Raw genomic sequence first — 21,857 nt, forward strand, 5'->3', positions numbered from 1 at the left:
TTGGAGGACGGACAAGCTATTCTACACCACCATCTCTTCCTCCTCCCTTCTCCCCCCCCTCCCTCCCACCACTACCTCCTCCTCCATCTCCTCCTTCTCTTCCTCCTTATAGTCAGCAGGAGTAGCATCATTCTCACCCCTCCTCGCCCCTACCCCGCGCATTCTCTTGCTCCTCCGAACCAACACCTCTTCTTCATACAGACCTGTCTCAGCGCCTGGAAATATCTGTGCTCGACATCCGCAGAGGAGGCATCAGGATTCTCTTCGGACATGCTAACTTGCATGCTGTCCTCTGCTCTCTTCGCTGCAAAGTGCGCGGCCTGTCTTCCAGCTCACACGCTTCACCCCTCCTCCTCCTCCTCCTCCTCCTCCCTCCTCCTTCCTCCTCCTCCTCCTCCTCCTTCTAACCAATTTCTTCTGCAGCTCGGCGTTCTTGTGCAACAATTCTTCCCTTAGCTTCTGGGCAGCTGAAAACTTCTTTCCTATCTCCAACCTCTCCTGCGCTCTGATCGTCAACGAGACAGCAGACGAGCAGGAGGGAACAGAACCTTGATGCGTTGCTCCCTCGCTTCCTGTTCCAACCGCATCCTCTCTTCTCTGGCCTTCATCTCAGCCATCTGAGGAGAAAGTCAGGAGGGGAGGCCCAGGAACTCGCAGCAGCCGTACCCTCAACATCTCCTCCTCGTCGTAACTCTCAGAGAAAGTCGATTTCGACTCTCCGAACTCTTCTTGGCGCGAGGTCAGCGTCGCTTCCTTCATGTCCTCGAGCTCCACGTGACTGTCCTCCGTGCCCATACTGATCTGACTCATCGTCACCTGCTCCCCCGTCACTCTCCCTTCACCACAGCACAAGCTCAGCACGTCTCTCTGCGAGTCCGCGAACGGATCTTCCTCCCCCATCATGATGCGCTTGACCCGCGACCTCGACATGCTCCCTCTCGCCTACCACAGCACCAGCATCAGCACAAGTCACCGCACTAGCCTCGAGCTCACCAAGCTCTGAATCTTCACGACCGCATGGTCCACGTCGAGTTGGCTCACTCCCTCCGCCACCGAGAACGAGCCATCGAGGTGCGTCTCCATCAGCGCAGAGTCACGCAGAGCAGCCTCATCTCCCGCAGCCAGCTCGTCTTCCGTGCCCTCCATGTGCGACTCCTCCTGTGAACCCTCCATCTGCGCTGAGTCTTGCAGGTCCCCACTCTCCTCCAAGCCCTCGCCGCCTTCCTCCTGCTCCAGGGACGCATCTCCTTCCATCGATTCTGACATTCGAAATGTTACACGTTTTGAGACGACAGCGCCGATTAGAAGTACCTCCTCCTCCCTCCTCGCGAGATGACTCAATGTTTGAAAGATCTTGTTCCATTGCCCCTTCCCCACCGTCAGCAGCCCCTTCCTCTGCCATCCCACTCTCTTCCCCTCCTTCCCCTCCTTCCCCTCCTTCCCCGGTCTCAGCATCTTCTCCAGGAGTGTTGTCCCCTTCTACAGGAACCTCTTGGCCCTCGTCTGGCAGGCCTATCACAACACTCAAAACAACGAATGGGAATCACAACAAAGGCATGATGAATGCAAACTCGTCTCAAGTTGTACGAGAGGCGATGCAGCATCAACATCAACAAAGAAGAAACTGATGACGAGCATAGACAGACCTGCCTCTCCCTCCTCGTCTGCATTCTTCACATCCCCCGCTTCTTCGCCTCCCCCAACGTCGTCGGGTTCCCCTTGGGGATCAACCGAGAGATCTCCGGCTCCATTGCCCTCCTCTTGCACCTCCTCCTCCGCTCCAGCCTCTTCTTCTGCCTCTGCTCCACCTTCCTCTATCTTCGCTTCCTCTTCCTCCGCCATCGCCGCTTCCCCTTCTGTCATCGTCGGTTCCTCCTCCGCCATACCAGCCGTTGGACCTTGATTGAGAAGTGCCTTCATCCCCACTCAAACCCTTCAAAACTCATCCCCCTCATTCCACCGCTCACTTTTAGAGTGCCACGGAACGAGCAGGTGAACGAGAGTCTAGTACCGGTGTCTTACCCCCCTGCGTTCAAGGTTCACTACTGATGGTGTCGTCGGAGCAACGGGGCTGTGTGCAGGCTGGGCTTCAGGTTTCAGGTTTAGATTCTTAGCTGCATGCTCGTAGCTAGTGACCAGGCTGGGCCGCGGGCGTTACTCAGTGTCACAAGTTCCCGGGCCGAACTTTGACTATTCTTGATTGAGACCGGCCACGGCGCTTCAAATAACCGTTTTGCAACCGGCGGTCAAATCCATCAGCACTTGCCAGCTTCAGTGAAGCGGCGCCATGCCGTACTCCAAGTACAGTGGGACGGTAAGGCAGCGGAGGAGGGAGAGCGGAGGAGGAAGGGGGGGGTGGGAGGAGAGGCCCTTAGACCTAGGACCCTGACGAGAGGAGGGGAGGGGGGACAAGGAGAAAATGGGAGGTAGGACTGGGCAGTTTGTGACCTTGTTGAAGCTTCAAGGAGGAAGTCTGTTCACAGAGGGCCCCGGGGCACCAGTCGTTCATATCGCAACATACAAGGATGGAGGAGTTGGGGACTTCGAATCTCCTGCGGTCAGAAAGATTGTGGGAGCCTCGACTGGAGGCGAAGTGCATGATCAGTTCAAGAACTACACTCTGCAAGAGTGGTTCTACGAGAAAGCTGTCAGAGCTAAAGACATCGAAGATAGAAAATCGTCAAAACAGAACGTCAACCGAACAAGATTGGTGGATGCTACGAAAGACCTTGTGAGTGCGCTGGTCCTTCCACAGACAAGGCTCACAGTCTTGTGCAGATCAAGTCGGGGGCATCGGAGGTGACGCAAACGATAGGAGCTATCCCCGACCATATCGGATCATGGCTTGGCGGCGTCTCGAGCATCATCGAAGAGATTGCAGCTGCCGGCCAGAAGAAGTCAGTGCTGAACGAAGAGCAACTCCAAACATTGCGGCTCACCAGACAATACGCAACTAAAGGGGTGGAGGCTTTGATGGAGGGAGAGACGGCGCTGGAGATTGCGAGAAACAAGCAGCGCGACTCACAGATGGTTCAGCAGAAGATCAACAAGATGAAGCTGACCAAGCACGAGAGGTCCTTTGACTTGAGGCTGCCTCGAGCGACACTCACGTCTCACGATGTGCAGCGAAAACAACGAAGCAGGCTCAAAGCTCTCGAAGCTCCCGTCCTCGCTCACCGTTCATGTTCATGGAGCCAAGAACTTGCCGAAGATGGACGCATTCCTGGGAAAGGTGACTTGAAGCTTCTCCCCGACAGCATCATCACTAATGGTATCTATGTAGGTAGATCCCTTTGTTGAGGTCACGGTTATAGACAGCCCTGAATCGCGAAATCTCCCGCAAAAAGATCGAGTAAGAGATATCTCTTTCAAAACTTGTCTCGCGTTCTCTGATGACTTTCTGTCGCAGACGAGTGTCTTGTATTCCAACTTCAATCCAGAATGGAATGGTTTGCAGCTCTCTTTTACTCTGTTCTAGAAGTGATTGTGAGGTCGCGGCAGAATCGTTCGACTTCACCATTCAATCCAATTTGAAGGGCGAGAAGAGGCCAGAGGTAAGTGTGGTTACATTGTCGATTTCAACTCATCAGAAGTCATTCAACAAGATTGTTATCGTCGACGTTTATGAAGCAGAAACGAAGAAGTTAGCTGTTGATATCTCTTTATCACTTTGATTCAAACTGTTCAGGAGTGACAAAGGCATTTTTGACAAGTCAGGCGGTTATCGCTCTTCTTTGCCGCTTGCAGTGTTTGAAGGCTTGATGCAACTCAGGGAATGCCGAGAACATCCTGATTGGAAGAGTTTACATCCCCTTGTCGAGCTTTGTGAGGGCAAAGAAGGTGTAGCTGCCTTTGCAAGTGATCTCCAATATTTGCTGACCGCGCTATCCCCGGCTGCAGGAGAAATGTCTGTTCAGTCTTGAGGTACTGGCGCTGGCAGTCAAGAGGCGGCGGAGAGAGATTGATCGCTCTCTGTGCAGGACTTGAAGAGAGGAGCTGAGAGTGAGCGAGTGATTTACAAAGGCAGCCTGACTCGATCCTTCGACCTCAGAAATGCGGAGAATGGAGAAGTGAGACGAAGCATGAGCTTCTTTGCAAGTGACGTGACCTCTGTCTGCTGTCAGGTCGTCTTCGGCTATTGGTACAACGGCAGCCCGAGCTCTATCAGAGTCTCTCTTTTCTTCATCGATGGTTCACTGTCGGACAAGGACAAACTTCCATCGCAGATCCCCATGGTTGAGATGCCTTCCTGACGACTCGTCTCGATCAAGACTGACGATCGGATCAAGGAAATGCCCGACAGAGAGTTCCTGGAGCCCAAGGCCCGACCTCCTCCCACCTGGCAGGACCATCCTGTCATTCTCGAGCAGCTGAAGGCCAAACTCAAGGCAGGTCAGCTGGTCTCTTTGCCGCTCCTCTCATCCTCCTTCAGACCCAGATGATGGAGAAGAGCGCTCCTCCTCTCCGCAAGTTTTTTGTGAGGAATAGCTCCGAGCAAGACAGCATTTACGTCACTCTCATCAGATACGGGATGACAAATTTCTCCTACGAGGTCTCTTGTTTCTTCTCGCCCCCCCTCCCCCCCCTCTCTCCCCCCCCTCTCTCCCTCTCCCTCTCCCTCTCCCTCTCCCTCTCCCTCTCCCTCTCCCTCTCCCTCTCCCTCTCCTTCATTCACTCTGTTTCTCATCCCTTTCTTTACTGCCGGACCAGCTCGAAAATGCTGGGCTGTCAGAAGTCGAACCGCTCTTCCGCGAGAAGGAGCTAAATAGCATGTACGACCTGCTCATGCGGTTTCCTCCTGCCCCGACGGAGAAGGAGAGGGACGACATCTACGTGCTCGGGTCCTCCTCGCCTCCTCTCGCTCCCTCCCTCCTCATGTCTTCCCTCCAGTCTCGAGAAGGCCAGCCTCCTCCGCAAGCTCCGAGATTTCCGTCTCCGAGCCATTCAGCTGGTCTTGAGCTGCCGTGAGGGGCAGGGGGGTGAAGCAGCTGCCGCAGGTGACCAAGAGCTCGACGATCCATCGCGAGCTAGACATCAGGGAGAGAATGGGAGTGACTTACATCTTCTCCTCCGGCTCCACCTTGCAGGTCCAGGATGCCATCCATCAACACCCCTCACTCTCCTCCTCTTCCTCTCTTATCTCCCCTTCGCTGTCTTTTCGTCTCTCTCCCTGTCTCTTCCTCCTCCCGCTCGCACAGGTTGCTGATACCTCGTTCTTACCTTCTCTTTCCTATCCTTCAGGATCTTCTCGACAAGATCCCGGACAACTGTGCTTTGAAGGCAAATCATGATGCACCTTTCACGTATCGCTGACCCTTTTCCTTCCTCCTCCCAGATGCCGGACAGGCTCAAGGCAAACAAGGGTGAGAAAGCAACTGTTGCTGCTGCTGCTGCTGCTGCTGCTGCTGCTCGTCGTCATTCCTTCCTCCTCCTTCTCCTCCTCCTCCTGCTTGTTTTTCAGTCTTGTCCTCGTCCTCGTCCTCGTCCTCGTCCTGCTTCTCTTTCCTTCCTTGTCCTCCTCCATCTCATCTTCGCTTGTAGACTCTCCAGCCCCTCCGTTCATCGGGAAAGACGCGGATGCCGGGGAGCGAGGGCTCACGCTAGAGCAATGCGGTTCCTCTTGTTCTGTGTGTGCCATGGAGTCGGCTGACCGAGAGCGTCTAGGCATCGAGCATGGTGACCTCATCGCGTTTTACAAGGCAGCCAACCAGAGGAGGGGATCAGGAGATTGACTCTCGTCCCGCAGGTCTTGCGGAGCTCGTGAAGATCCGTCAGTCTGCTTTCCCTCTCTACCTCCTCCATCTCCCTCCCTCCCCTCCCCCACCTCCTCGTCAACTCCGCCTGCTCTCCCTCTTGTATGTTCCTCCTCGTCCTTCCTCCATGACAAGACACATGTAAAGCTTCGTCTCAACCCTCAAATAGTGCCTGCGGACATTTTCTTCTCTCCTCCTCCCGCGCCAGATGCTCGAGTGTCTCCATCGAGATCGTTGTGTTGAACTCTCCAAACTCTCGAATCTCCGCCTGTACCCAACTCTACAAGCCAGTGAGAAGGAGGAGGCGTTCGTGGTGGTGGAGGAAGGAAGGGAGGGGAGGAGCATGGCACATACCTCAGTCGCTCCCTTCCTCGTCGCCTGGATGTTAAGCAGCATGTCGTTCCAGTTGGTTGAGAGAGCATCGAGGTAGAGCCGATTGACCGAACAGGAGGGCTCCAACCTCCAGCTCCTCTTCAGCTCCTCTGCCAGGTCTCGCCGCAGGAAGATCGCGTTCTGAGTGAAGCAGACGAGCTCGTACCCCAGCTGCTCCCCCAGCTGCTGGAAGACTTTGAGCGACTGCTGCAGATTGTGCGACGAGGCTTCGACGTCAAGCTTGCTGCTCAAGTCGGGGCGGATGAAGCCGTTGGTCTCGACTATGATGAGGGAGGGACGGAACTCGGGCTGGTGCTCAAGGGAGAGCAGCAGCTCGTAGTCCAGCCCGTCCACGTCGATAGAGAGGATGTCAACCTTCCCGTCCTCCGCGAGCTCCTCCGCCAGGTGGAGGATTGAGTTGTTTCCCTTCGCCTCCACCATGGCGTTCTTGAGGGCAACTCGAGGGAGATTGCGGTAGTTGCGCTGAAGCGCTCGAAACTTTGTTTCATCCGCCTCGATCATGATCCCGCTCCATCCTTTCTCGAACCAATAGCGGCAGTTGCTAGCGAAGATCCCGTCCCAGGCCCCGAACTCGAAGCAGGACCCCTCCTTCACCCCCAGCGCCTCCATGATGAACTCTGTGATCCCGTCCTCCCCGGCTTCTGAGTACACGTTTCTCCGGTACCTGAGGAGAGAGGAAGGGTGCAGACGTCGATTGCCACTAGCCAACGCGCTCTCGAACAGTTTGAGGCGGCTTGTGCGGTAGATGTTGAAGTTGGGAGGGCAGTCGTCCGCCAGGTAGCCGTTAGGGGTGTGGAATGACATCATCGATCGAGGAGCACAGCCGATGGTCATCCCAGATGCGTTGTAGTCCATCAGAATGTTGGCATAGAGATCACTTTCATACGACATGAATGCAAACAGCAACTTGCTGCCTTCATCGGTCGTATCAACTGACTCTTCATACATCTTGCTCCACATGTCCCCGTTGAGGATCGAAATTCTCTGAGTGCCGACCAAGAATCCATGGTATCCAACGCCTGGGAGGGAAGAGACAAGAAAAAGTCATGAAATCTTTGACCTCATCTCATGCTTAGAACCTGCTAGGCGATCCACCAGCGTCTTCAGCTCGGGTTTTTCCCTGAGAGAGAATGAGAAAACACTTGCAGCCCCTCTTACACTTCACCGTCCGGCATGGAGTGAGATCAGGAGAACCTGACAAGGAGATCAGCTGCTGCATCTATCTCAGTCTTCTCATGAACCGGCTTGATGGCTGGAAGCCATGACATGTCGTCGGGCTCAAACATTTCCTGGAAATTGACCTCGTCGCCCTCAACATCAATGATGAACAACTTCCCATCGTCATGATCACTCAACAGAAGTTGTTTCAGCTGAGTAGAAAAGAATCAGTCCAACAAGAACGTTCTCCCTGATCTCACCTGAGAGATGTCTTGCAGGGCCCTAAAACCAATCGGGTTGGAGGCAACTGGGCACATCAAACCTGTATGAGGCTCACATGACAGGCACATCTTGAGCAGGAGGAAAGAGCGTACAGACAGTGTGATAGCTGAGAGCAGGAAGAGAAAACTTCGAGTGAGCTTGAGAGAGATCTGAGCCTTCACTCCGTATCATCCAGACGAGCGGGTCGAGATCCGAACTGAAGGTCAGCAACTTTTGCAGAATGTTGCGAGGCAGATTTCTATCAAGAAACTCTTCAGTCATGTCCTGAAAATAAGTGACAGTCTCCAATGGCCCAGGAAATGCTGGACGTACGATCATATCAACGAGAGGACGAGCGGAAGAAGGAGACGGTACCTTGACTTCCTACAAGACCTCGGCAGTCGTTGGAGAGCATATTGGATTCCCAGTCGTGGATAGAGACGCAAACGTTCTGAAAGCCCATCTCTATGCCTATCAAGGTGAAAGCGAACCTCGACTCGATCGGTTTGCCCGTCATGTCACAATCCTGCATTGGAGTCAAATCGACTCTCCTCTGTGAGTATCAACAGCGCTACCTGAAGATCATAGACGATGCCTGGGCAGAGGAAGAGCTTGCTATCGAGGAACTCGACCATCATGTAGCCATCACTTGGAACCACGAAGTTCTTCAGCTCCACGACCACGTCCGATGCCAGTGACCCTCCCTGTATCACCTCAACAAAATCCTGCGCAGATGTCACAACTTCCAGCGTCGTTCATGGGAAACTCTCACCCTGGTTGAAGGTCGGAGAAGCCTGATGCTTCGCTCCACTGCTCCTCCTCCTCCTTCTCCGTCTCCTCCTGCTCCTCCCGCTCCTCCTGCTCCCATCGCCAGCAACACCGTGATTCCCAACAGCCAACGCGCCATTGGTCCCATCGCCTGACCACCGGCTTTACCCCACCCCCTCATTGACTAGCCACCACCCCTTCAGATGAGGTTGCAGTCCTGGATCCAGTCCCCCCGACAAGTTGCCTCATACTCTGGGGCAGGAATGGCAGAACGAGGGTGAAGAGCGCGAGACAGGAGAGGTGGGGGAGGGGGAGGAGAAGGAGGAGGAAGAGAAGGAGGAGAAGGAGGGGGATCAGAAGGAGGAGGAAGAGGTTGACGTGACGTTGAGGATGATGACTGGAGGAAGGAAAGAAGAGGAAGGACTGCAAAGAAGATGATGAGTTAAGGGAGCAGGTATAATCTGGCATCTAAAGAAGCGTGTTTGAGGATGTGGAAGAGGAGGAGTCCAATGACCTTCATCATCCCAGAGATGAAATCTTCGGAGCTCCTTCATTCCAGTCCAAATCGATGACAAAAAGCGACACAGTGATGGCTGGTAGTTCTTGTTTGTATATCGCTTTATGCAATGCACTCATCGCTGCCGTGTGCTGTGACTCCCCGTCAGGTGAAGACTGTGTTGTAAGTTGCTTGCTGTAAAGAGAACTACTTTGCAGTCACGATATCGAGGCCGAAGCAAACAGAAAGACTCAATTCCAAGAAAGTAGATTTCGAGGTGAATGTGGCAGGGCTGCAGTTACCATCAGGTGAGTAGGCTGCTACTCGTGTGCATGTAAGGTCTGATCATATCGACCCGCAGATGGCATGGCCCAGCTTTACATCAATGACGTGCTTGCCCTCAACATCACGCAGAACCGAGTTGTAGTTGCTGCCCCGTTGGAGAGTGGTTTCCACAAGGTGGCTGCTGCTGTCAAGTTTCCTTCCGATGAAGTTGAGACGACAGGCTCACGCTGTTCTCAACGACACATCTGGAAACTTGATCTCAAGAAGTCAAGACATCCATTTCCTCGTCGACGTCTCTGATGTGATAGAATCGACAGCAGAACGTTTGTTTGCAGCATCATCGTCCATCTACGTTGACATCTGTTCTCAACTGAAGGAATCTCCTTTCTGCCCAAGGAACCGGGAAGGGTGTCAGTGATCATCGCGTCGCACGATCGGTCAGAGTCTTGAAGTTTGTCATAGGATTGACGTTGTCTGTAGGTTTGAAATGCTAATGGACAGCATTGAATCCGTCAGGAGGCAAACTTACGAAGATTGGGAGATTATTGTGGTGAGCAGGAGATTGCAAACTATTACAGCACGCAGGTCTGACCAACCAGAGCAGGTCAACGACGCGTCCACAGACCCTCGTTACTACACCTTGATAGAAGACGTTACGATGATTCATCGTAGATTGTCAAAGTTTCTCTTGGAACGTTGGCTGAAGACTTTGTCAGTCCCTTACAACATTGGGAGGCCCGGACTTGTTCGCAATGTGGGGATTTCAGCAGCCTCCGGTAGCCATGAAGCTTTTTCCACCATCAGTGCGCTCATGAGCTGTTGCAGGAGAGTACGTAGCCTTTCTGGACGATGATGATGTTTGGTTGCCCAACAAGCTACAGCGGCAGGTAGGAGGGAAGATGATGGGCAGCTTCGATGGGTAGCTGACGGACCTCAGCTGGAGGTGATGGAGCAGCGGGGAGTCAACATGTCATGCTCGGATGCTGTAAGATGTCTCAGGTATCGATGACGCATGACCTTGTGAAGTTGGCGGGGAACGGATCGTTCGTACAAGGCAAGGAGTACCAGAGGTGTCCGGACTCGCTCGCTGCCGTCAGCTCACTCGTAGCTCAGGTGGCTGCGGGATGCGCATGGCCCTTACGCAGTGAGGATGGTAATGGAGGGGGCAAGACACTTCGGTTAGACCCTCGGCTCCTCAACTTCTCTGACGGGGGAGCAGGAGAGATGTACGACATGGAGAGGGCAGTTCGAGAAGGCCATTGTTTCCATGTGGAGCACTGCCTCCCAGGCAAGAGTCCGCCCTGCTGTCTTACCATGGAGCTGATAGGGGGGCAGATGTGTGGGATTGGTATCTGCTGGTGAGAGCTAACTTTGTGATCACGACATCGGTGAGGCTGGGGATGTACCCATACCTCATCTCACTTTTTGCTGGAGTTCCTGGCCAAGCGCGACCTCTTGTTTGCAGCAGGTCCTTTCAACAACAAGACGCTAGGTAAGAATAGACTATAGCCCTGCCGCAGGTGACAGGCCGCCAGGGGAGGATCATGATCTATGGAAGAATTGCTTGCGGCTCTCGAGGCTGGCGTTCGTACGGGAGCCTCTGGTCTACTGGAGGATCGACAGCCCCGACAAGCTCACTCAGAGCTGGAAAGATTAGCCCGACTCCCGGTTATTGACGGTTACTCAGTAGTATTTCCGAACTCGGTAGTTCCGGTCAAACTGGCCCGGCGCGGGCCCGGCGACATGATCCGAACTTCGATGGAGAGAGTGACGTTGGAGGCGAGCACGGAGTGAGGGGGTGGTATACAAGTGCTTAAGGGGGGTGGGGTCATGTGAAAGGTACAGGTGTACTCAAAGCAATGGCGCGGGTGCAGGAAGTGACGGGCAGCGCGACTGAGGAGGCGATGGCACGTGTGATGGAGTGGGTAGGAGGCAAGGATATCGGGAGAATGGCAGCCTGCTCTACGTCGATGAGAGAGCACGCGAGCAGAGAAGAGCTATGGCAGACTCTGTGTCGAAGAGACTTCGGTATCCTCCATCCAGCCGACAGATGCGGATGGCGAGACACGTACAAGACGGGCTGCTCAGACTCAATCCTTTACTTTAACGGTCATCCGGACTATGTAGAATATATTGGATGGAGAAACGTAGAAGTCGTTGACGACATGAAGAAGTTTAGCGCCGACGAAGTGAACTCTCTCCGGCGTATGCATGAGATTCGAACATGAATCTACTCCTGTCTTCTTCCTTGTTGCTGCATGCATTGTCATCCCATGCGCATGTATTAAAGCCTTGACTGTCTTTGACCATTCCTGCTCCTCATTGGTTGCCATGCTTGTCGTCGACGCTCTTCAAGTCGACTCTACTCCTCCCTTCTCTTTGTGAGCCCCTTCATGACTGTCTCCATCATCACCCTGACTTGAGTGAGAATGGGGATCAGCAGAAATGTGACTTCACCTTTCCTCCTTGAACAGGCAGAGAAACAGAGTCAGATCCCTCCTGCTCAGCAAGTCAACCCCGCTTGTATCGCGACCATGAATAACCTCGGTGCCCTCAGCGTCCAACATGATGGAACGCATGCGATCCTCAAGAGTCTTCAACGCACGAGCCCTGCAGCTTGTCTGTCAGGCATGATCTCGAGCATGACGTCCTTTCAGTGGACGCACTGTAGGCGTTCATTGTGTTTCTTACCTCCTCCTCTCTGCGTCAGCTACGTTTGACCCAGGAAGCGGAGGAGCTGGGACGTTGACAGGTGGAGCTCCTGCAGCCATCGCACCATCCCAAGCACCTCTGAGAACTCCTGCGAGCAGCAAACTTGAGCTGGGAGGAAGTGACAAGGGCAAAAGACCTGGCGGCAACGCCTGTCGGAGCTCCGACGATCGTGCTGGGATATCGTCGAGCATTGACTGTACGCTCTTTCCACAGACCATCTTGAAGGCTGAGGAGGAAACGACTTGCATCAAAGGGCTGCCAGTGCATCAAGTATAAGTGGTAGGGCTTCAAATTTTCAAGAGCTTCACCGTAGAGCGACCGGGAAAAACATGATGAAGGCCATATGATCGCTCATATCGCCTCTCATGCCATCGATGGTGCGCTGAAGGAATCGCAGATACAACCAACCGAAATATGTCCCACAACAGCATTGCAGAAAAACCTGCTCGGAACCATCAAGGTGCTAGAGCTAGCGGAAGAGGAAATGCTCACCGGTGCCAACTCAAGTATAGAAAGGATGGCGGAGAAGCAGATCAAGACACCTTGGGTCAGCTTATCAGCTTCCTTGCATCGCAACGGTATCAAGGAGTTGCCTGGGATATCTTTGGCACAAAAATTCATGAATGGCTGTCCAAAGAGGATGATGGGTTCCTACGAGACATGGGTCAGTGACGTCATCGTGCACTCGCTTTCACTCACCTCAGGAAGTTTCTGCTTGATAGTCACGATGAGTGCAGCGATGATTCCGATTCCGCCAGAGATAGGCATTTCAAGGAATTTGTAGTTGAATGAAGCCATGTAGTACACGATTTGTGAGATGAACACACTCAGCCCAACACACAGGTTCGAAAAAAAAATATATTTGACGAACTCAGCTGAACCCCAGGAGGGCACGAGCCAACGACCCATGATGAGGAAAGTGAGCGCGAGCAAGATAGCCTAAGCAGAAGTGAGAGTGAGAACTCAAAGAGAGGAAAGCAAATAGAGCATCACCAGAACGATGTTCGTATTGAAGAATCCAGCGGTGAACACATTCCAAATGTAAGAGTGTGCACCATACGTGTTAGTGGCTTTGATAGCGAGTATACTTTCAAGCGAGGGAACAAGTTGAGCCAACACGTATAGAAGCAGAGTCAAACCAGCAAAAAACTGAAAGCAAAGAGTGTTATTAAAGGAGAAGATTGCAATTCAGAACGGCCTTACTTTTGAAACGGAGGGAGCACTGAGCAATGCGGAGTACACCTCAGCTGAAGTGGCAGGCACTATGGGTGAATGGTCCATCTTAAGACACCACGCCTACTTCAGTGGCTAGCTGCTGTTGAGACAAGACTTGAGCTGCAATCAGCAGCTGAGCTTCACAGTGATGCCAATATCAAAGATGGTCTGATGATCAATTCACGGTGGTTGTTGGTAAACCTGCGAAAGAGCCAAGAAATGTTAGCAATTCAATCATTCCAACACCCGTTCGTCCATGAAGATCTGCACCACATACTACACATGCTCTAAATGCAGCTGTCAGCAATATAAGCTCCGGGTATGGGACCGGACTCAGCGGACCCACCCATGTCGAATCCTTTGTTCTAACTGTGTCGATCGCAAACAAACTTGGATTCTCGTCATCGAGTCCTCCTGCTTTGATCTTGGTCTTCACTACACGTCTTTGATCTTGGTCTTCACTACACGTCTTTGATCTCGGTCTTCACTACACGTCTTTGATCTTGGTCTTCACTACACGTCTTTGATCTCGGTCTTCACTACACGTCTTTGATCTTGGTCTTCACTACACGTCATTGATCTTGGTCGTCACTACACGTCATTGATCTTGGTCTTCACTACACGTCTTTGATCTTGGTCTTCACTACACGTCTTGGTCTCGCTGCTCGTCTTCCTTCTATTCGCACTCTCCCTCCATTCTCCCCTCCCTCAAGCCCTTCAGTCCCCGCGCCCTGGAAAGTTGCCGCATCGTCTGTCGGTCCGTTGGATACAGTTACATTCCACAACGTATGCGTAACCGTATTTGATCCTGAAGCAGGTGGAGGCGGCGATGGGCGAGCAACCAGGTTGTGGAAGAGGAGGAGGAGGAGGAGGAGGAGGAAGAGGAGGAGTATGAGGATGTGGTTAGAGCAACGTGATGGAGGGAAGTACATCGACGGTTAACGAGCAGCCAAAAACGATGCACTGAGAGCTGATTGTGATGGAAGAAAGGCGAGCAACGAACTTCAGGGTGTTGGACTTCGCAAGACGCAGGATGATGCTATGAGATTAGAGGAGACCAGCTGCTGATATTCCGAAAATCACGGTACAGGCAAGATCGACAAGGTTAAGGTGAAGAAGATCGAGCAGACTGTTCAACACGAGTAGGCGGTGATACTAGAGTCGTGTCGGAGAGCAGAGGAGGTTTCAAAGTGTAGTAGAAAAGATGCTGCCAAGCATGGGCAGGCCCTCGAAGAAGGGTTCCAAGTTCAGAGGAAAGCGATCTTCAAGGTAATTTACATATTCGGAAGGCTTTCTCTCTTCCTATCTCTTGTTGTGACTTGCGCACACAGGTTGTACGTGCGGTTCGCTGTCTTCCTGCTCGTTCTGGCTTCACCATGGGCTTTCCTTCACTTTCGTCACGGTCGTCCATCGAACTCAGGTGGAGGAGCAGGAGATGTGAAAGGTCAGCCCAGCAAGCAAGCTCTCCTCCTCCAGCACAGCAACACCACCTGGGCTGAGAAAGGATTGACGTCTCACCGAACATCTGAATGGATCACCCGGACTGTGCGAGACACTTTGAGCAGCATCAAAGGTTGGTCAGAGGCTTGTCTCCTCTTTCTTCATGCATGTGCAGGTTTCCATGTGAACTCAGACGATCAAGAATCAGAGTGGAATGCTGGAGAAATTTCCTTCCATGTTGCCAGCAACAACTGCGATTCGGTCTGCCAGTCTGCAGGGAAGGTTTGTGCTCGAGACTGGTTTGTCTTCTTGGATAGGTCGCAGCAGCTCACATGTGAATCTTCACGCCTTCCTGATGGATGTCTACTTTGTTCAGGTGTGACATTGCCAAGAAAGTTTTCCCCGAGGGCACATGCAGCTTTGCTTTCTATCCAGGTTCGCAGCACTTATCAATTGAAGCTCTTGTGACGTACCTTATTGCGCAGACATGCCATTCTATGATAAGACCACAAAAGAGATCTTTGTCAGCAAAGACACCAAGCTTGACCCCCCGACGTGCGATGCTGCTCCCTTGGGCGGTCGAAGTGCAGAGCGATTGTGTCCTTGTGTTCCAACGTCCCATGCGAGAGCGGCAGCAGAAGTCAAGGCAGAGAAGAATGTCTTGGAAATTATGAAAAAGATCATCACTGAACAGGTTGAGCCCTGACTGAAGATCTGAAAGACAAGTGTAGCCGCTGATTTTTCCTGTCAGAACGCCCAAGAAAGGTTGGAGCGGTCACGAGGGGTCACCAATGGCATTGAGCTCGATGTTTACGGCAAACAAGTAAGAGCTGTTGCGCTTCAGTGACAAGTGAGTTTTTTCGCGTCAGGTCTCCTCGTCCTTGCTCAATGATCTTCAGTACGGAAGGTGGGAGGAGGAGGAAGAGACGGAGGGGAGAGGGAGAGGAAGAGGGAGGAGGTGCAAGAAGCTTATGGGGAGTTTTCACGTGACAGGGTCTCGTTTCTCAAGAGTAAGATGGGAGACACGTGTGAAATGACTTGCAAGGCCTCGTCTCTTAAGTGCTCCAGTCGCTGGTCACTTTCCCCTCATGCCCGGATGGAGATCTGAACGTGCTGGGACCGCAGGTTCCGGTACCTCAACAAATGTGAGGTCCTCCTGGCCGCATGGCCGCAGAAAAGCAATGGAGAATACTTCAAGAACTGCGGCAACCAGTGATGCTGATGGTTCTACAGGAATTTAGCAACTGATGCTTGTCGACAGGTTCTACGGTCACGACCTGCCCGGCCTCCAGGAGGAGATGCAGCTTCTGCTCCTCAACAATGACATCAACGGGTTCCCGACGAATTGTGGAGGACGAGGAGACCGTACGTCGAGGATTTGCCCTTGCAGCTACAAGTAGGAGGAGGGGAGAGTGACGGGGGGAGGGAGGGTCATGACTTGGTTCGATCAGATACCCCAACACCAAGTCGACCTATCACACAGTTTTCAATGTCCAGAGCAAGCAATATTTTGAGTGGCAGTCCAGATACAACGTCTTCTGGCACAAGCAGGTTCCCTGCCTATTCTTTCCCCTAGTTTGGAATCACTTCCTACTCCTTTTCTCCTCTCCCCTCCCCTCCACGCACATGCCAGAGACCTGGCTTGTCCTTCTTGTCCTCTCCTCCTCCCCCTCACCTATCTTCTGCTAACATTTCACCAGGTTGGACAACCCGGAAAGATCACCCGCCTGCTCTCCATGGGTGGCGCTTGGCCAACAGATGGGAATCCACATCCTGTAGGCGATCATCTTATGAAGGAGGTCAGCCAGAGCATTCTTGTCGTCTTCCTCCCTCTTCCTCCTCCTCCTCCTCCTCCTCCTCCTCCTCTCCCTTTTCCTTCTCCTGTTTCTCCTCCTCCTATGCAATCTCTTCCTCATCTCGTTCTTCTTGGTTTTCACCATGTTCTTCATTGATGCTCAATCTATCAGGTCCCAACGCACATCGCTCCTCAGTACGACTACAGGATAGACAGTTACGTTGCTTATAACAAGCCTCTTTCCATCACTCACTGGCTGCAGACAACAGAGGTTGACTCTCCTCGTCCTCGTCCTCCTCCACCTCCTGCTCCACCTCCTCCAAACTCTCTGCCTCTCTTGTTCTCCTCCTCCCATGTTGAAACTTCTCTTGATGCTTTCTTTCTCCGTTGGGTCTCATATTTGTGCATCTCTTCTCCTCTTTGCCTTCGATTTGTTCACACAGACAGCAGGTGAAAGAAGACATCATCATAATAATCGACCCAGATTGCGCCTATATTAACAAAATGGACATTCAAGTTGATGAGGGAGCTCCGGTTTCCACTCAGGTGAAGAAACTTTGACGATTGTTACGGTGGATATCAGCATTTGCTTATGGTCATTCTCATTTCATCTTGTTTGCACCTCTACACTCCTCACCTTATCTCTTCCCTTTACTTGTGGTCCTTGCTTTCTTGTTTTCATTCGTATCTTGTAGGGATATTACAGCTTCAAAGACGAGAACAGCATCGAGATGCAGATCGCGAAACATTATTGCAAGGTAAGGAAGGAGCGAGCGAAGGCGAGGGAGGGGCGAGCGGCGAGGGACGAAGGGAGCGAAGGGGAGGAAGGGGGCGTATCGATTCAGTGATCGAGATACGGGAAGAGGAGCAGGCGGTGGTGGAATAGGAAGGACGGAAGTGGAGGATTTCACGGTGATGAGAAGGGGGAAGGAGGAGGAGGAGGAGGAGGAGGAGGAAGAGGAGAAGGAGGAGGAGAAGGAGAGGGTAAAAGGGGAGAAGGAGATCAGGAGCAGGGAGGAGAAGAAGTTGAGATTTTGTGCAGGGCATCTGCAAACATTATGATCCGATCGCTGTTCCTGTTGTTATCCACAAGAACGACCTTGCAAGATTGGCTCCCCTGTGGCTCACTTACACAGAAGCAATCAGAAAGGACAGGCATGTCTTCCTTCTGCTCATCCTCCTCCTTCTCCTCCTCCTCGCTTCTTCTTCCTTCACTGCTCCCTCCACCTCGAGCGCCTCTTCCCTTCTCCTGCCTCTCTCCTCCCCTCCTCCTCTCCTCCTCTCCTCCTCTCCTCCTCTCCTCCTCCCCTTCTTGTGCATTCTCTGTCAACTCGATGTCCCTTGCTCTCACTTGAAGGGGAGCAGGGAGGGGCCCAACAAGTGGCCGATAGAGTGGAACGACAATCGTTTCACCGTCAACCGCATCGAGTGGGTTGCTGAGATGTTCGGCTACGTCCTCGCCGCTGCTCACCTGGACCTCCGTCACGAGATTATGGACCTCCAGCTCGTTCCCTCCGTGCACAAGTGATCTCCTCCGCCGCCGCCGCCTCCTCCTCCTCCTCCGCCGCCGCCGCCTCCTCCTCCTCACTTCTCCTCCTCCTCCTCCTCACTTGTCCTCATCACGTCTCCTCCTCCTCCTCCTCACGTCTCCTCCTCGTCCTCCTCACGTCTCCTCGTCCTCCTCCTCCTTGTTTCCTCTCCTCTCCTCATCTTCCAACCTCATCCTCCGTCCTCCTCGACCGTGATGCTCACCCTCCTCCTCCTGTCAACTCCGTTGATCTCTCTCCTCTCCTCTGATCCATCAACAGGAAGCTCACCCCGGGCGTTCCTTTCCTTCACTTCCACGTGAGGATCGAGACGGCCGATCATCAGACGTGGAGCAAGGGCGTCGACCATGCGGGGCAGAAGTTTCCTTGGCCGGTCCGCTGCCCTTCCCAGCTGCCTTCCAGCTGACCTGCTTCAGGTGGCGGAGGGTACGGATGAAGTGACCACGCGGCTATTGCACGCACTGCACGATGCGTACGAAGCGGTGAGAGGAGGGAGGCAGTGGAAGAGGGAGGGAGGGAAGGGAATGAGGGAAGGGGAGGGAGCAGGGGAGGAGGGGGAGCAGGGGGAGGAGGAAGGGGAATGAGGGGGGGGGGAAGGGGAAGGGAAGGAGGGGTTGACAGGAGGAGACATGTTATGACATTCGGGCGCAACAGCTTGGGGAGACGAAGAGGATGAAGGAGAACAAGTGGGACAACTACTTCAGCGAGTGGGCGAATCCTTCCAACGAGGTCGAACGAAGGCGTCTCCTCTCCCTCCACTCCGTCTCCTCCTCCCTTCCCTCCAACTTCACTATTCTTTGAGTGTTCGTGCCCAAGGTGTAAACTTGATGTGCATTTATTCCCTCCTCCACCAGCTGCACTAGTTAGCTGAGGAGCAGCTCGGGTTCAGCCGGAGCTGCCGATCTTGAAGCGACCTGACTTATCCTCGATCGGCTCCCCTTCCGCATTCAGCGCGAGAGGAGCGATCCTCAGGTTGATAGTCTTGTCCTGCTTCCCCATGCCCTCCACTCTTCCTCCTCTCTTCCCGTCCTTCTCCTCCACCTCGGATGAAGCAGCTTGAGAGAAGATTTCGCCCTGTAGGAGCATCAGGGGCATGCCGCTCCCTCCCACCCTCCTCCTCCTCCTCCTCCTCCTCCTCCTACCGTCACAAAAGCGTTTGCATGCTCAAGGTCCATAATGTCCTCGTACAAGACTGTTTCAGCTGAGGCCTGCGGGTCCCATCAGCTCTTCCTCCTCCTCCTCCTCCTCCTCACCAGCTGGTATTGCTCCGGTGACGTCTGCCCCTTCCCCTTGGCGAAGATTCCGTTCCTATCCTGCTCGCTCACCGTCATCTCCATCACCTCCTAGCAGCGGGTGGGGACCAGGACGGAGACGGTGCCGTTCAAGTAGTGGATCCTCCACCTGACGTGCTTGAGCCACATGCTTTCCTCCTGCCCGTTGTTGATCTGAACATCCAGGCAGAAGCGAAACATTTTCCTCTTCCCCACGTCCAGGGCCATCTGAACTCAGGCGAGTGAGGGAGGGAGAGAGAGGAAACGATCGGGGTTACTTCTTCGAGGAAGTAGCTCGTCACCCCAACGATGACCTGCGGGAAACTATCATCCCCCTTCTCCTCCATTCTCCTCCTCCACCACCATCCTCCTCTTCCTTACCCCCCGACTCTCTCGTTCCTTCCTCCCCCCCCCCCCTCCCCTCTTCCTTCCTCCTCAATCCTCCCCTTCCCCCCTCGCAACCTTGTCTGTAATCCACACGCTCGTCAAGGGAACCATGTTACCGCCAGCAATCTTTCCGCAGGGCACCTGCAGGCGGGAGAGAAAATGAGGAGAGCACGGGAGGAGAGAAAGACAAGAAGCCCAGGCGGACAACATGAAGAATGTTGAGGAGAAAGGAGATAGAGGAAAAGGCAAGGAGGAAACAATGAGCAAATAATGTCATTCAACTACCTTGACAATCTCGTTTTCCTGGGATAATGCAAGTCTGCCGACAAATGCATTGAACATGATGGGATTACTCTGGAACAATCGCATCAAACGGAGAAAACATCACCATCACCAACACCAACACCAACACCATATGACAATTATCGTCTTGTCATCGTCGTCGTCGTCGTCGTCGTCTTCATCATCATCATCATCATCATCATCATCATCATCATCATCATCATCATCATCATCATGTTCTTCATTATGCAATCATTACAGGTTCAACGCCAGTCTCATGCCGAATGACTTGAAACCTGAGAAATCGTCACTCTCTGACTTCTTCACTACGGAACTTCGTCAGCAGACTCACTGGAACGATCCGTACATCGAGCCTTGTCTTGTCTGTTGGGTCATAAGAGATTTGCCGTCAGTCCACAGCAAACTCCTTGTCGTCAATTACGAGGATCGGAGTTCGGCTCTCGTACTTGAAAACTTTCCCCGGTGACAACTTGGGTGTCAGACCGCGCGCCCCTATCAAGGGCGTCAAGTACAAGGAGGAGGAGGAGGAGGAGGAGGAGGAGGAGGAGGAGGAGGAGGAGGAGGAGGAGGAGGAGGAGGAGGAGGAGGAGGAGGAGGAGGAGCTGGTGGTTGATCTACAGGAGCAGCAAAAAGGAAAATGTTCAGGAGGGACGGGAGCAGGAGCAGGAGGGAGGAGGGAGGCGAGGAGCAGGAGGGAGGAGGGAGGCGAGGAGCAGGAGGGAGGAGGGAGGCGAGGAGCAGGAGGGAGGAGGGAGGCGAGGAGCAGGAGGGAGGAGGGAGAGAGGAAAGAGGACCTGGCCCTTTGACTTCTGTTGTCTTGCCATTCGAATCAACAAACACCCAATGCCTGCAGATCACATCAGCCCAAGCTTCTCCTCTTCACTGCAAGTTCCTCGACAGAAGCTGAACCCTCTGGCTTCCCACGTTCTTGAACTCGATGCTGCGAGTCGGGTCAGGAGCAGTGGGAGGGGAGCAGGAGGAGGGACCGATAGATCCACCAGTGCTCGTCGTCGAAGAAACCATGATAGAAGCTCTCTGCAAAGATTCGGATGCCGTTGGTTGTGACGGAGCTGTACGCCTACGAGCGAGTGAGAGGAGCGAGGAAGACGCGGCAGGCTCACTGGAATCTCGTCCTCGCACTTGAGCACCTTCTCCTCCATCCCGTCGAACTCGCTCGCCTGTCTCACTTCGTCCGGCTGTGTCTGCCTGCTCCGGTCCGAGACAACCACCACCGACGCTGAGGCTGAGCAAGGTAGATGAGCAGCAGTAAGCAGGAAGAGGTAAGTCAATTGAGCAGGAGGAGGCAGGAAGAGGTAGACCAACTGAGCAGCAGCAGGCAGGCACAGCGGTCTTACAAGGAACCATCATACGCATCAACAGCCTCCTGCAGAGCCCCAGCACGTCGCTCCCCTTGTCCGTTGACCTTGCCATGCGTCAAACCTTCGTCTCCCTTCCCCTTCCCTCACTTCATGATGTGGGTCGTCACAGCAAATAACGCGACCAGAACCGCCAGCTGCAGTGCGTCCTTCATCGCCATGCTGCTCCTCTCAGTCCGGTCCTCGCACGGACAAGCCTCCTCGTCGTTTTTCTTGGTCGACGTCTCTTCCTGCTCGTTCCGGGTCGCCAGGGATCTTCTTGCCGCGTGGGTCTCGCTGGTTCGTTTCCTGCGCTTCTTCCTCTTCCTCAACTTCTCCTCCCTAGTCGCTCGACCTCTAACACTTCTCGTGCTCTTTCAAGTGCTGCATCCCTGGCCTCCCCTTCTAAATCCCTCATCTCATCGCGTCCTCGTTCCCTGCTCGTGTCATCCCGTCTCGTCTCCTCTCCTCTCCTCTCCTCTCCTCTCCTCTCCTCTCCTCTCCTCTCCTCTCCTCTCTTCTCCTCACCTTCTCACGCTCCTCTACTCTCCTCGCTCCTCGCTCCTCGGTCACCTCGTATTTCAGCTCCCCCCTGCCATGCTTGTATCTGGCATTTTTCCTGCCTCGATTCGGGGTAAGAGTCTTGTCCTAATTACACGCCTTCTGCCCCCCTGAGCTGTTACCCAGCGCAATGTCCGATGCCGACGACCTGCAGCGA

At 53.6% G+C, this 21,857-nt stretch overlaps 8 protein-coding genes across 8 annotated transcripts in view; 4 read left to right on the forward strand and 4 right to left on the reverse strand.

The window, feature by feature from the left end:
• The window catches only part of GUITHDRAFT_109499 (hypothetical protein), a gene marked incomplete at both ends in the record, with an annotated part of 2,670 nt that extends 1,404 nt beyond the window's left edge, over positions 1-1,266 (reverse strand). Inside the window, 5 exons of the mRNA XM_005831643.1 lie at positions 204-320; positions 409-498; positions 549-617; positions 667-942; positions 994-1,266. Of these exons, the coding sequence (XP_005831700.1) occupies positions 204-320; positions 409-498; positions 549-617; positions 667-942; positions 994-1,266 (825 nt within the window). The remainder of the gene's footprint in view (positions 1-203; positions 321-408; positions 499-548; positions 618-666; positions 943-993) is intronic.
• A 1,021-nt stretch (positions 1,267-2,287) lies between these two features.
• On the forward strand, positions 2,288-3,478 carry GUITHDRAFT_139641 (hypothetical protein; the record flags this gene model as incomplete). The annotated part of the gene is made up of 6 exons (XM_005831644.1): positions 2,288-2,314; positions 2,459-2,731; positions 2,779-3,074; positions 3,127-3,232; positions 3,284-3,352; positions 3,410-3,478. The coding sequence occupies 6 exons, from the start codon at positions 2,288-2,290 to the stop codon at positions 3,476-3,478; spliced, it is 840 nt and encodes a 279-aa protein (XP_005831701.1).
• A 2,429-nt stretch (positions 3,479-5,907) lies between these two features.
• GUITHDRAFT_139642 (hypothetical protein) lies at positions 5,908-8,472 on the reverse strand (the record flags this gene model as incomplete). Its single annotated transcript, XM_005831645.1, has 9 exons — positions 5,908-6,021; positions 6,108-7,165; positions 7,226-7,266; positions 7,341-7,516; positions 7,565-7,626; positions 7,679-7,888; positions 7,941-8,091; positions 8,141-8,290; positions 8,338-8,472. 9 exons carry the CDS (start codon positions 8,470-8,472, stop codon positions 5,908-5,910), a joined length of 2,097 nt encoding a protein of 698 aa, XP_005831702.1.
• Positions 8,473-8,922: 450 nt separating this feature from the next.
• On the forward strand, positions 8,923-10,771 carry GUITHDRAFT_109502 (hypothetical protein; the record flags this gene model as incomplete). Its single annotated transcript, XM_005831646.1, has 14 exons — positions 8,923-8,998; positions 9,048-9,137; positions 9,191-9,288; positions 9,335-9,437; positions 9,491-9,551; positions 9,595-9,664; positions 9,719-9,782; positions 9,831-9,890; positions 9,940-10,001; positions 10,052-10,099; positions 10,141-10,292; positions 10,442-10,502; positions 10,549-10,606; positions 10,650-10,771. The coding sequence occupies 14 exons, from the start codon at positions 8,923-8,925 to the stop codon at positions 10,769-10,771; spliced, it is 1,125 nt and encodes a 374-aa protein (XP_005831703.1).
• Positions 10,772-10,900: 129 nt separating this feature from the next.
• Positions 10,901-11,419, forward strand: GUITHDRAFT_152951 (hypothetical protein). Its single transcript, XM_005831647.1, has one exon. It carries the CDS (start codon positions 11,019-11,021, stop codon positions 11,340-11,342), a length of 324 nt encoding a protein of 107 aa, XP_005831704.1. The 5' UTR covers positions 10,901-11,018; the 3' UTR covers positions 11,343-11,419.
• Positions 11,420-11,801: 382 nt separating this feature from the next.
• GUITHDRAFT_163536 (hypothetical protein) lies at positions 11,802-13,168 on the reverse strand (the record flags this gene model as incomplete). Its single annotated transcript, XM_005831648.1, has 7 exons — positions 13,030-13,168; positions 12,820-12,975; positions 12,526-12,765; positions 12,319-12,477; positions 12,135-12,268; positions 11,963-12,081; positions 11,802-11,914 (listed from the first exon to the last, which is right to left on the reverse strand). The coding sequence occupies exons 1-7, from the start codon at positions 13,105-13,107 to the stop codon at positions 11,802-11,804; spliced, it is 999 nt and encodes a 332-aa protein (XP_005831705.1). The 5' UTR covers positions 13,108-13,168.
• Positions 13,169-14,257: 1,089 nt separating this feature from the next.
• GUITHDRAFT_109505 (hypothetical protein) lies at positions 14,258-17,804 on the forward strand (the record flags this gene model as incomplete). The annotated part of the gene is made up of 16 exons (XM_005831649.1): positions 14,258-14,310; positions 14,373-14,614; positions 14,657-14,798; positions 14,858-14,916; positions 14,967-15,175; positions 15,233-15,304; positions 15,351-15,388; positions 15,475-15,555; positions 15,607-15,693; positions 15,743-15,814; positions 15,933-16,032; positions 16,182-16,280; positions 16,449-16,547; positions 16,972-17,034; positions 17,319-17,395; positions 17,642-17,804. The coding sequence occupies 16 exons, from the start codon at positions 14,258-14,260 to the stop codon at positions 17,802-17,804; spliced, it is 1,656 nt and encodes a 551-aa protein (XP_005831706.1).
• Positions 17,805-18,708: 904 nt separating this feature from the next.
• Positions 18,709-21,321, reverse strand: GUITHDRAFT_109506 (hypothetical protein; the record flags this gene model as incomplete). Its single annotated transcript, XM_005831650.1, has 16 exons — positions 18,709-18,897; positions 18,966-19,031; positions 19,077-19,136; positions 19,185-19,322; positions 19,373-19,408; positions 19,557-19,622; positions 19,767-19,835; positions 20,023-20,059; positions 20,116-20,147; positions 20,206-20,276; positions 20,579-20,631; positions 20,668-20,724; positions 20,771-20,862; positions 20,906-21,027; positions 21,140-21,207; positions 21,251-21,321. The coding sequence occupies 16 exons, from the start codon at positions 21,319-21,321 to the stop codon at positions 18,709-18,711; spliced, it is 1,227 nt and encodes a 408-aa protein (XP_005831707.1).
• Between the last annotated feature and the right edge of the window lie 536 nt (positions 21,322-21,857).

The sequence above is a fragment of the Guillardia theta genome, assembly GCF_000315625.1.
Source record: "Guillardia theta CCMP2712 unplaced genomic scaffold GUITHscaffold_39, whole genome shotgun sequence".
Lineage (NCBI taxonomy): Eukaryota > Cryptophyceae > Pyrenomonadales > Geminigeraceae > Guillardia > Guillardia theta.